General features: G+C 40.1%; 1 protein-coding gene across 1 annotated transcript in view; it reads right to left on the bottom strand.

Moving 5' to 3' along the window:
* The window catches only part of MCOLN2 (mucolipin TRP cation channel 2), a 53,006-nt gene that overhangs the window by 23,725 nt on the left and 16,633 nt on the right, over nt 1–12,648 (bottom strand). Inside the window, exons 3-4 of the mRNA XM_057745113.1 lie at nt 9,415–9,588; nt 7,642–7,795 (exon numbers count right to left, since the gene is read on the bottom strand). Coding sequence (XP_057601096.1) covers nt 7,642–7,795; nt 9,415–9,588 — 328 coding nt within the window. The remainder of the gene's footprint in view (nt 1–7,641; nt 7,796–9,414; nt 9,589–12,648) is intronic.

Below are 12,648 nucleotides of genomic sequence, written 5' to 3'. Positions count from 1 at the left end.
AGCCAAGACCGTGTACTATCAAGGATCAGATAGTTCCCCAAAAAGCTATTAAGGAAAAACTTTGGATTTAAAGGGAAAGAATTATTCATTAAACATTTAGAAAATTCTCAAGCTACAATTCACCCTTAGGTTTAAAGAATGGCAAAATCTAATGCCACCAGTTTTTGTTTTTGTTTTACAATAAACTGCATATATTTAGAGTGTACAATTTGGTATCCCAATCTCCCAATTCATTCCCCCCCAACCCTCCCCGCTTTCTCCACTTGGTGTCCATATGTTTGTTCTCTACATCTGGGTCTCTATTTCTGCCTTGCAAACCAGTTGATCTGTACCATTTTTCTATAGTCCACATATATGTGTTAATATACGATATTTGTTTTTCTCTTTCTGACTCACTTCACTCTGTATGACAGTCTCTAGGTCCATCCATGTCTCTACAAATGTCCCAGTTTCATTGCTTTTTACAGCTGAGTAATAGTCCATTGTATATATGTACCACATCTTTTTTATCCATTCATCTGTTGACGGACATTTAGGTTGCTTCCATGTCCTGGCTATTGTAAATAGTGCTGCAATGAACATTGGAGTGCATGTGTCTTTTTGAATGATGGTGTTCTCTGGGTATATGCCCAGCAGTGGGATTGCTGGGTCATATGGTAGTTCTATTTTTAGTTTTGCAAGAAACCTCCATACTGTTCTCCATAGTGGCTGTATCAATTTACATTCCCACCAGCAGTGCAAGAGCGTTCCCTTTTCTCCACACCCTCTCCAGCATTTACTGTTTGTAGATTTTCTGATGATGCCCATTCTAACTGGTGTGAGGTGATACCTCACTGTGGTTTTGATTTGCATTTCTCTAATAATTAGTGATGTTGAGCAGCTTTTCATGTGCCTCTTGGCCATCCATATGTCTTCTTTGGAGAAATGCCTATTTAGGTCTTCTGCCCATTTTTGGATTGGGTTATTTGTTTTTTTGATATTGAGCTGCATGAACTGTTTATATATTTTGGAGATGAATCCTTCGTCTGTTGATTCATTTGCAAATATTTTCCCCCATTCTGAGGGTTGTCTTTTCATCTTGCTTATACTTTCCTTTGCTGTGCAGAAGCTTTGAAGTTTCACTAGGTCCCACTTATTTATTTTTGTTTTTATTTCCATTACTCTAGGGGGTGGATCAAAAAAGATCTTGCTGTTATTTACGTCGAAGAGTGTTCTTCCTATGTTTTCCTCTAGGAATTTTATAGTGTCTGGCCTTACATTTAGGTCTTTAATCCATTTGGAGTTTATTTTTGTGTATGGTGTTAAAGAGTGTTCTAATTTCATTCTTTTACATGTAACTGACCAATTTTCCCAGCACCACTTATTGAAGAGGCTGCCTTTTCTCCATTGTATATCCTTGCCTCCTTTGTCATAGATTAGTTGACCACAGTTTATCTCTGGGCTTTCTATCCTGTTCCATTGATCTATATTTATGTGTTTGTGCCAGTACCATACTGTCTTGATCACTGTAGGCTTGTAGTATGGCCTGAAGTCAGGAAGCCTGATTCCACCAACTCCATCTTTCCTTCTCAAGATTGCTTTGGCTATTTGGGGTCTTTTGCGTTTCCATATAAATCGTAAAATTTCTTGTTCTAGTTCTGTGAAAAATGTCATTGGTAATTTGGTCGGGATTTAGAGGTAGAGACATTGTGTCTGCACCTTATTCTCATATATTTCAGGGGAAATTTTTTTATGTAGCAACAATGATAAAGCAAATGTGGTAAAATGTTAGCATTTGGGAAAGTTAGATGAAGAGCATACAAGGACATCTTTGTGCTATTTGGCAAGTTTTCTGTTTAGTCGGATATCTTCCATAAATAAATAAATAAATAAATAAATAAAACTTAGACTGTATTCAAATAAAAACAAATTATGAGCTGTAAGCTGCAAAAGAATCATTCTAAGAGCCGCACATGCAAATTAGTCTCATTATTGTCTAGCCTAAAACCTTGGCTAGGAAACCGAGGAGCTCTGGAGACAATGAACACCTTTCATGCTCAGTGGCCTTAAAGGTCACTCAGCCCTGATGCCAGAACTGGTGTGAACCAGCCTGGCTGACTCTCGCCCAGGCTGTTGCTGCCCCTTTCCGCAGCCTTGAGCATGGAAAAGTCAGGGCCTCCTGCAGTGCCCAACACTCAGTAGGTACCTGAGAATCCAGGTGGGCCCTACCGCTTGTTCTCTGAGAATCTTCTCTCACAATTCGACTCTTTATTTGCTTATCTATCTCCTCAACTAGAGGATACAGTCCTTGAGAGCAAGGGCACACTGTTGTGGCTGTTGGACATCCATTGCCTAGCACGTAGGACACTCAAAATATGGAGGACACACTTACAATTTGTAACAATCTGGCATCCTGGGCCAAAAATGAGGACACAGAGCTGAATGGACAACTTAACAGCCACAATATTTAAGAAAGGCAGGTGTCAGAGGGGGTACTTCCCTGTGTTTGGCAAATGGACCATTAGTATCAAAAAATCATTTAGTGTTGGTTTTCCTGATTGGGGACCTTGATTGATACAGTGAGGGCAGTCAATCAAATGAAATTTTTTATGGGAAAATAAAAACAGGATGATAAAAATAGCAGAAACATACAAGGACTTACTCTCTGCCAGGCACTGTGCTCGGGACTTTATATGTTCTCTCCTCTAATGCATTGTCCTGTTTAACCCCCGAAGCAACCTTATGAGATATACACTATTGTTGCCATTTTACAGATGGACAAACCAAGGTACAGAGAGGCCAAGAAACTTCCTCAAGGTCACACAGCTAGCTCATGGCCAAACAATTTAAATCCACATGTGCTCAGTTCCAGAGCCTGAGCTCTTTACCAGTACACTGATGAGGCCGACCTCTGAGCACCTATTTCAGAAACTCAGATGATTCAGGCTCCCTACCTGACTCATTCACTTATTCAGTAAATATTTGCTGAAAGCTTTTAGGGGCCAGGTATTGTGCCAGGCGCTGAAGGTAGAGCAATGAACAAAGACAGACAAGGTCTGTAAGGAGCTCACACTGGAGTGGGGAAGATAAACCAAGAGTGAAAAATATACACAAGACAATTTCACGGTGTACCCAGTACTGCTGAGACAGAGTGAAGTGATGGAGGATAAGTGGGTGGGGTGGCCCTACCTGGGGAGAACTGTGGGGGAGGGCTCTGCGGCGATGGAGCTGCTGAAACTGACACCTGAAGGAGAAAGGAGACCCAGCTGCGCACAGATCCAGGGGGAGTGCTCCTGGCAGGACAAAAGTGAGCACTAAGTCCCAGGCAAGAAAGAGGCTGACTTGTTCAACAAACAACAAGGAGGCAAGAACAGGGAAGTAGGGGCTTCGAGAGGTAGGCAGGTGGCTAGTCCTATAGGGACTTTGGGTTTTATTCTAAATGGAATGGGAAGCCACATGACCCAATTTACCCAATTTTTAAAAATATCATTGTGGTTGCTGAGGGGCGGGGCAGGGGGTGGAGGCGGGTCCAAGCTAGAGCAGCAGCAGCTTGGACTTCAGAGGTGGCAATGGAAACGGAGCGATCAACACATTCAAGTTTGGGGCTTGAGCAACTGGGAATATGATGGCATGATATGAAAATATTGGTTTCACTTTCTGAGATGGGCAAGAGTAAGAAAGAAACAGGCTGAGCCAGGAGCAGGGGGATGGGGGAGGTTTGAAACATTCCATTTTTGACACAGCAGGTTTGAAATGCCTGTTAGAGTCACAGCGAGGTTGTCAAGCAGCCGGCTGAATGGAGAAGGAGTCTGGAGCTCAGGCAAGACCCGAGTTCAGAGATGCGAATTTGGATACAGAGAGAAGGGATGTGACTTCTCAAAGCTGAAAGAGGCCCTGGTGCTGTGGGGGGCCTTTGACCTTGGCCTCACCTCTGTAACACCAGGCTGACAGGGAGTGGAGGGGGCTGTGCGAGGAGGCTTACAGATGTGTGGCAGGATGAGTGTGCTCTGCTCTGGCCTGTTTCTCCAGGAGGCCTCAGCAGCTGGGGCACTGGGGCTCGGCCACAGAAGACCCTGGTGATGGCTGGGAGGATCCAGGTGAGGAAGAAGGGAGAGGCAAGCTCCCGAATCACTTCTGTAAGGGAGTGATATCAATGGACAGCGGTCCAAGCTGGTACAGCGGGCACTGAAGGCCGATGGTGACGGACGGTAGAAAACGTGTGAAGTTGGTGAAAGAGAGGTCTGTGCAAAGTCAAAGACCTTCAGCTGGGGAGTACTGAGCCGGTGCTTCCCAAGCTTACTGTGTGTATATGTCATTCAGGGATCTCGTTACGATGAGAATTTGGATTCAGCAGGTCTGGGGGGCCTGGAGAGTCTGCATGTCTCACAAGCTCCTGGGTGATGCCCATATTACTGGGCTTGGAGGAGCAAAGACCCATGGTCACTAAATCACTGCATGACTTTGGCCTGGTCACCAAGCTTGACTAAGCATCCGTCTCCTCAGCTGTAAAGTGAAGGCCAAACTGAGGATATTTAAGGCCCTTCTACCGCTAACATTCTTATTCTAAAGTAAAGGAAAAGGAAAACTTAACATTCACATTAAACTGATCTGTGTAAATGACTATATTCTGAAAGGAGGAGTAATATGTTAAAAATCTGTGTGCCAGATACGGTCCTAGGTCTTTTTCTCCTGTATTTCATTCACTCTAAGATATAAATTTTTTTCAGTTTCAAATGTTTCTAAAACAGACGAGTCTATTTAAGAACTGATGACATTTTAGATTCAGAGAAATATGACAGCATTTGTTAATGTTACACTATCTGTAACATTTGCCTTATAAAAGTCTATTTGATTATTCAGATTCTGTAACTGTAACAACAGAGTTACACTTTCTCTACATACACATTCAGAACTGTCTGGAGTTTGCCTTACCTGATGCTACAGTCATTGCTAATGAGGCCACCAAGCACCTGGTGGCAGCAAAACCTAAGAACGGAGTTCTTTGGTTTTTTTTTTTTTTTTAATTAAAGAATCATCAAAGCTCAAACAGAACAAACTGGTAACGGAGTAGCAGCCTCATCACTCAAATAAATCTCATTTACAGGGCAGAACACTCCAGAAAATGAAATAACAACCCTTTCAGACACAAAGGGAGGGTGGATTCAATATGTTCTTAAAATGTCAGGGAAAATGTTGAAATGGGCATAATGTTTCATGCTAAGAATATGTAGAGGGCTTCCCTGGTAGCACAGTGGTTAAGAATCCGCCTGCCAATGCAGGGGACATGGGTTCAATCCCTGCTCCAGAAAGATCCCACATGCCAAGGAGCAACTAAGTCCGCGTGCCACAATTAATGAGCCTGTGCTCTAGATCCTGTGAGCCACAACTAATGAACCCACGCTCCACAACTACTGAAGCCCACACGCCCAGAGCCTGTGCTCCACAACAAGAGAAGCCACTGCAATGAGAAGCCCACGCACCACAACAAAGAGTAGCCCCCACTCACCGCAACTACAGAAAGCCTGTGTGCAGCAATGAAGACCCAAAGAAGCGAATAAATTTTTTTTAAAAAAAGAATTCCATTGTTTTCTATTAAATCAGTCAATAAATAATTTATAAAAGTAAAAAAGAAAGAATATGTGGAAAGGAGAACATAAATTCAAAATCTGCATTACATGAATGCAAAATGAAACACTGCATTAGAATGATATCAATCTAAATGTTGTAAAAAAATTCTTTTTAACAGAATTCATAACTAAATGAAGCTAAACTATAAAACTACAGATCTGGAGTCAGGGACAGAGGGATATGCCCTCAGCATGAATTAAGGGAAATTAGCTTGAGCTGTACGGTCAGTCATGCAACTAAACATAAACCCACCATGCAAGGCAGATCTCTGCACTGAGACACTGAACGATGCTTCTCTTAATCGTAAAGATACTACAAAATCATAAATAAGTAATCTAGAACAGCTTCTGCTAATTCACCTATTTAAACTATAATGCCACACCAATGAAGTCAAACTCAATCCCTATTTATACCATCTGCAGGCTTCCTCCAATGTGTCCAAGACAAGAAAGTCTAAAATCCAATATCAAGTGTTTTTAAGAATATTTTTACACCTTTTGAATAAATACATCAAAAAGTTCTCCTTGAAAAATTATATTTTATAAGTCAAAAAATATGATTAGCTTGCTTCAGCAGCTTCTCTTAAAGTCAAATTAATAAACAACTTTTCTCCATTTGGTAAAAAATATTCCATATGATAGAAAGGAAATGACCAAGGATACCACCATCCAGTGGTCAGGGAATAAATCCTGCTTTCTGCTCTGCCTGTCTTACCTAGCCACTGATACTGACTTTGGCCACATTTCTTTAATCAACTTTAATCAAGGAAAACCAATTGAGGAAAATAACATATGAATCACTGGAAAATAGTCGGGTGATTCATCCAATTAAGTCTCACATTTTTAAGAGGACAAGTCGCCTGTAGCTAATTTGAAGCAAAGGGTCACTGGACAAGCTTTCAGCTCCACCTCCCAGTACTTCTATCACAGTTACAGGAGCTGCCCACAGCGGGGAGAAAGATGCAGGGTGAAACTGGATCAGCCCCTGCAGACTGACTACCAAACAGACCTCAGGAGAGAAGAGCCTGCAGGGCAGTAAGACAAGGGACATTTCAAGGCTGCTGGCCACAGAACCAAGCTACTGATGGGTCTCTGGAAGCAACCTAGGGACCTTGACAGTGCTGGCTTATGGGCTGTTTCTTTTAGAGTCAAGAGAACGGGACACATTTGCTCGTGAAGAGAGTCTAAACAGGTAGCCTGCGGAAAAAGAATTAGAACCTTTGTTTTACAGGGATGTTCTTCTATTGTATTACCAAGGCACCTTAAAATTGACCATATAGGAAATATGGTCAAATGAACTATGAAACTCTCTTTTTAATAAAACTCCTTCAAATTTACACTGCTACCAGGACCCCAATTCCTGACCTGTTAGCTACTTGAGGAGCCAAGACTGATTAATCTCTGCAACCCCAGTTCATAAAACAGGGAGTGCCTCAGGAGTGGTAACTGTCAGCCAGAGATTTGTTGAATGAATGACAAAACCTCCAGAGCCTCAAGTCAAATACTTTGCATTTATATATGGTATGCTTTTAAATTCTTAACAGAATGTCGCAAAACAATTCTACTTGATTAGATGTTAACTTTTTGCCAAATAATCTCCAGAGAAAATGAGTTATTAAACACAATCCACCTTTGAAGAGCATTAATATATTTAACAAATGATAAGTAAGAGAACCAAGCATTTTAACTCACACTATTTCATTTAACAAACACAGACTCATTTTTTTTTTGCAAAAAGCCTAATCGCCCCCTCAAGGAGGGGAAAAACTTAAACAAACAGGAAACACCTGTGCATTTACCCAAAAAACCAGCAAACCTGAGTTGCACCAGAGATCCACAAATGTTCCTTGTCCTATCACAGTAGACCCACAGTTTCCTGAGCCAAAGCCCTTTGCAGGCAAATGTTACAGCCTCAAATAGGTTAGCTGTCACAAACGCAAAGTTGTTTCATTTGGGATGCCTGAATAGGAGGGCATGTTTTTGCTCTTACCACAGAAGATGATAAAGGCATATAATGAAATTATCACCACATTACCTATTTCAATGTCGCTGTCAATATTTAGTGTCTCATTAGAAGGAAACATGGTCCCTTTCTTGTAATGCTTCTTACAGACTTTTAATCCAATTCTGTTCTCTTCATTTTCTCCATAACCAAGGGTCCCCAGAGATAAGTTCCGTAGCCGATGAAACTATTAAAAATAGTTAAATAAAAACACTTATGAGGTTGAGTTTCATCAGAAGTTACAGCACATGGAATATACTTTTAGCTTTTTTTTTTATTGTTTGTCTCATATCCCTCAATAGAATTCCCCAATGTACAATACCACAAGGTAATTTTCTTGGGTTGAACAGAAACATACATACTGCCTCACAGACCTCGAAACTAAAGTAACCGTGCAGACAGAGGCTCCCTCCTTCTCAGAGTCAAAGCCAAGGTCCTGCCTATCTCTCTGACCTTCCAGTCCACTACTGGCCCTTGCCTCCATCCCCTACCTCCCAAAGCCACATTGCCCTCCTTGGAGCTCACTAGGCAGACTCCTGCCTGGGACCTTTGCTGTTCCCTCTGCTTAGAAGCCCAGGTTCTCTATCTGCAAGGTTCACCTCTTCAGACCTTGACTCAGATACTACCACCTCCCTGAGGCCTTTCCTTACCACCCAATGAAAATTGCAAACATCCATCACCAGTGCACAGGCACCACCAGGCAGGCCAATCTCCTCCCCTGCTTTATTCCAGTTATCATTTTTGACATACCTTTGAGGACCCAAGCCAACCACACCCACAGCTTACATTAACATTGCTTTACCATCTGCCTATCTGTACTAACAGGGCTTTACTGGCCTCTGTCTTCATTGACATGAATTTATTATTCCAGGAAACTTTTGCCCAGGAACATGAAAATTGCAAATAACTGTACTGTTTATTTCAGGAACATCCAAAAAACCTCATTTAAACAGATGATCAATTTGAAGATTTAGTCTAATAACTCCCAAGACTCTTTGAACATCTCCCCAAACCCTCATCTTGTTATGTCCACCAATCCTAAACTATTATATGATGATCTTTACCCAATTCTTATCAAGCTCACCTCACAGTGTAAGACCTGCTTAAGCCAAACTTTAAAATCTATATCCAGACTTTGCACTCTACACCCTATATATTTCACTTCTTTTCATTTGTCTGGTTCTCTCTAGAATTAAGTTCTATAAGAACAGGGGTTTTGTCTGTTTTATTCATGCTGTATCCCAATGTCTAGAACAGTACCTGGTACATACTAGGTAACCAAATAGTTATTGAATGAGTAAATGAATGAATGAATGAACAAGAAAGAATAAGAATTTCTCTCCTTTAAATACTTTCTTCAGGCCTACCAATCTGGTTTCTCAATACTGCCTAGATACAAATATATTATATCTTACTCCATATTATTAAGGTTCAGCTAGGCTTATCAATGCTAAGACATCAAAACTGAGACTCTAGAATCTTAGATTTGGTCTCTCATTCATCAAACTTTCTGAGATTACAAGCCTGTTTTTAGCTGTCTGGCTATTTGATCTGGGGAAATCTCCCAATAGCAGTGGATGGGAAGAGATAAATACAAAACTAAATCTTAACACAAAACTTAAAATAGGCAAAATCTACTGTATGGAAATGTAGCTACAGAAATAGCAATAAACATTTTTTGGCAGACTATGCAAAATTTAAATCAGAATATGTTAATATATGTATAATTTTTTTTTTTTGCTAAGACAACAAGGTCAAGTATCAACATATTCTTAAAGTACAGGTAATTCACAACAAAATACTTGCCTGATTAATAGCAAAAAAGATGCTCTCATAGGTGTCCTCTTGAGTATATACACTGCAACTGTACTCATCTTCATCTGTACCAGAATATCCTTTCAAAAACAAGTGCTTAAAAGCAACCGTGTTTTCTTCTTTGAAAGCAACCACCAGCTGGTTACTTAAACCAAAACGAACAAGCTGGGAAAGAAAATCCAATAGAAGTATATGAATCTTACCATTTACCAGGGGAGGCAAACGCCTTCCTACTATCATTAACCCTCACCTGTAAACATCAGCAAGAAAAATCTCACTGCTTTGGTTTTTATTAATCATAACAATGTCAAAAGACAAGAATTCTTTTCCCCCAGAAATAACCCCCTCAAGCTACATCAGCAATTCAAAATAGCATAAAATTAGAAGAAATGACCACTCCCAATGACTAACAGCTTTACTGGCCTTTAATGACGGAGAAGGAGAAGAGGAAGGAGGAATCAAGTTAAGCCTGAATTCATTTTTTTTCTCTCTTTATAGGCTTGCTATTTTTTTAATTGAAATATAGTTGATTTACAATGTTGTGACAGTTGTAGATATATGGCAAAGTTATTCAATTAAGCATATATATATATAAATATATATATTCTTTTTTATATTCTCTTCCATTATAGGTTATTATAAGATATTGAGTACAGTTCCCTGTGCTATATAGTAGGTTCTTGTTGGTTATCTAATTTGAATCCATTTTTCTTATACTTGCATTTCTAATTAATTATTTTCAAATTTGATGTGCATTTGACCCTTGAACAACATGGAGGTTAATCCAAGTATAATTTATAGTCTGCCTTGCGAATTCGAGGATTCAACCAACCATGGATCATGGATTATGTAGCACTATAGTATTTACTATTGAAATATATCCACATGTAAATGAACCTGTGTGGTTCAAACCTGCTATGTTCAAGGGTCAACTGTACTTAGTGCTTTACTGTTATTTGATAGTTAAATTTAAATGATTTAACATTTAGAAATTGTAAGTATTTTTTAAAATCATAACTGTTTGGTATGTGGCTTTTTAAGAACATTTTTGAAAAGTGGCCTATATAATACTTCCTCCAGCTAACAGGTAATCGTCGCCAAAGGAATTCAATTCCTCTAGCTCTACAAGAACTTGTATAAAATTTAAACGTAAGAGTTCCTGCCTCCAAGATCTACAGCATCAAAGCACCACAAAGAATAACAGGGTTCACTCTGCCTCCATGATGTCAAACCCAATCATTGTCACCAAGCACCCACCTTCTCGTGGTAAAACTCCTACTTATTCCCCCTTATACTGTATCATAGCACAGGTTAGATGCCAAGGGCTCTTTTCACCAGCAGTGAATGTATTCTTTACGCCCTAAAGTTTTCTTCTTGGAATACAATAAGTAGGGAAAATTAGCAAGCACTAAATGTTTACCCCCAAAACCCAGGAAATTCCACATACAAACAGCCTCTCTCTCCACTCACACTCAAATGCACACCTTGTCACACACTGTTTCACATTCACTCTCACACTCTCATATATGCTGTCTCACACCCTCTCTCACACCTACACCCCCACCTGTGCTCTGCTGCTCTCTCTCTCTCACACATGCACACACGTACAGACACACACATGCAATGGTAGAAGTCAAACCTTTACAAGCCCTGTCCCACACACCCGTCCCATCTACCCACTTTATCTCCTCATCTGCTTTATAAGACAACGAGAGTCCAAAAAACTTAACCCAAACCTTCACCATGCTAAGTCACCAAAACAATTTGGGACTCTGCTGTCATGTGTGAAACCAGCAAGTTCAACAAGATGACCTTGACATCTGCTTACCTGCTGTCACTCCACTGTTCAACTACTGGACCTTTCAGATGAAACAAATGTTCATTTGCACATGCAAACTTACATATTTTTTTAGTGATTTATACTTTTTATCTTTTAAATTTTCTCCAACTTTTTTTAAAGGCTACATAATTAAAAATAGTTACCATTTTTCAGCAATTATCATACTCCAGGCACTGTACTAACTGCTTTACATGCGTGTCTCATTTACTAACATAACAACCCAATGAAAATGTTAATACTGTTACCCCCACTTTACATATGTGGAAACTGAGATTTAGTCTCATTATACTGCCCAAAACACCTAACTAGAATGAAAACCAGATCTAAATCCAAAGTCATTTTTATTATGCTTCATGATTTCCATCTGCTGAAAAATCTGATTTTAGGTGCTAGCTTTCAAGAACTGCAACTCTCGTTTGAGAATGTACATAGATGACACTCTTTAGCATCTGAGCCTCACCAGATCACATTCCTCAAATACCAAGTCAAAGGATTGAGCAATTGCTTAATGCAGCTATTCTAAGGAAAATATCAGATAAGAAGTCCCACAGCATCCAACCTGTGCTGAAAGTCAAGCAATCAAAGGCTAAAGGTTTTTTCAAGCATGTGATGTCTATCAGTGATGCCTGTAAGAAATGCCAGAAAAGGAAAGATCATGTTGCTTTTCGAAAGCTAAAAAAGTAAACCAGGGAACCAATACACACATGATTGTTTGGGGGTTTTATTAAATACTGACATACAAATGAAAAAAAAAAAAACAGTACACACACACAAATTAAGTTCTTCAATTGAAGTTTGCCGAATGCTTATTCTGTGCCAAGCTGGGACACAAAGTGAGCAAGGCTGACGTTGCATGGTGTTGAATAACAACTCTTATGTCCTGAGTGCCAGGCACTGTGCCTAAAATTTACAATTTTTATTTCTCACTTAATTTCTCAGTACCATCTGAGGGAGATATTACATGGGCTCCACAAGGACAGGGACTGTTTTTCTTCTTTCCCCACTATTATGTATTCAGGAACCGGAATAGTAGCCATCACAATGTCAGAGTCAAATACTGAACCTGTCCATCCCATTTTACACACCTGTAACCTGAAATCGGGAACTTTATCCAGGTTGGAACAGCTAGAAAGTGTGAGAGCGGGGATCCAAAGCAGCTCTGTTTGACTCACCTGTTAGTTCTCTTGACCACTTGGCCACACAACCTCTCAAAGGGAAATGCTGCCAACCTAACTCTAGAAGTGGGGATATTAGACACCCCCTTCCCACACTCACAGTTAAGCAAAAAGTGAATGGGGAGTAGAATAACTTGACCAAGACAGCAGCGTTCAATTTGCTGATATTTTAAGCCACCACCTTACTTAGACTCGAAGCTTATTACCTCA

Source organism: Hippopotamus amphibius, chromosome 1 (genome assembly GCF_030028045.1).
Source record: "Hippopotamus amphibius kiboko isolate mHipAmp2 chromosome 1, mHipAmp2.hap2, whole genome shotgun sequence".
NCBI classification, from domain to species: Eukaryota; Metazoa; Chordata; class Mammalia; order Artiodactyla; family Hippopotamidae; genus Hippopotamus; species Hippopotamus amphibius.
This window is presented reverse-complemented; position numbering and strand designations above follow the sequence as displayed.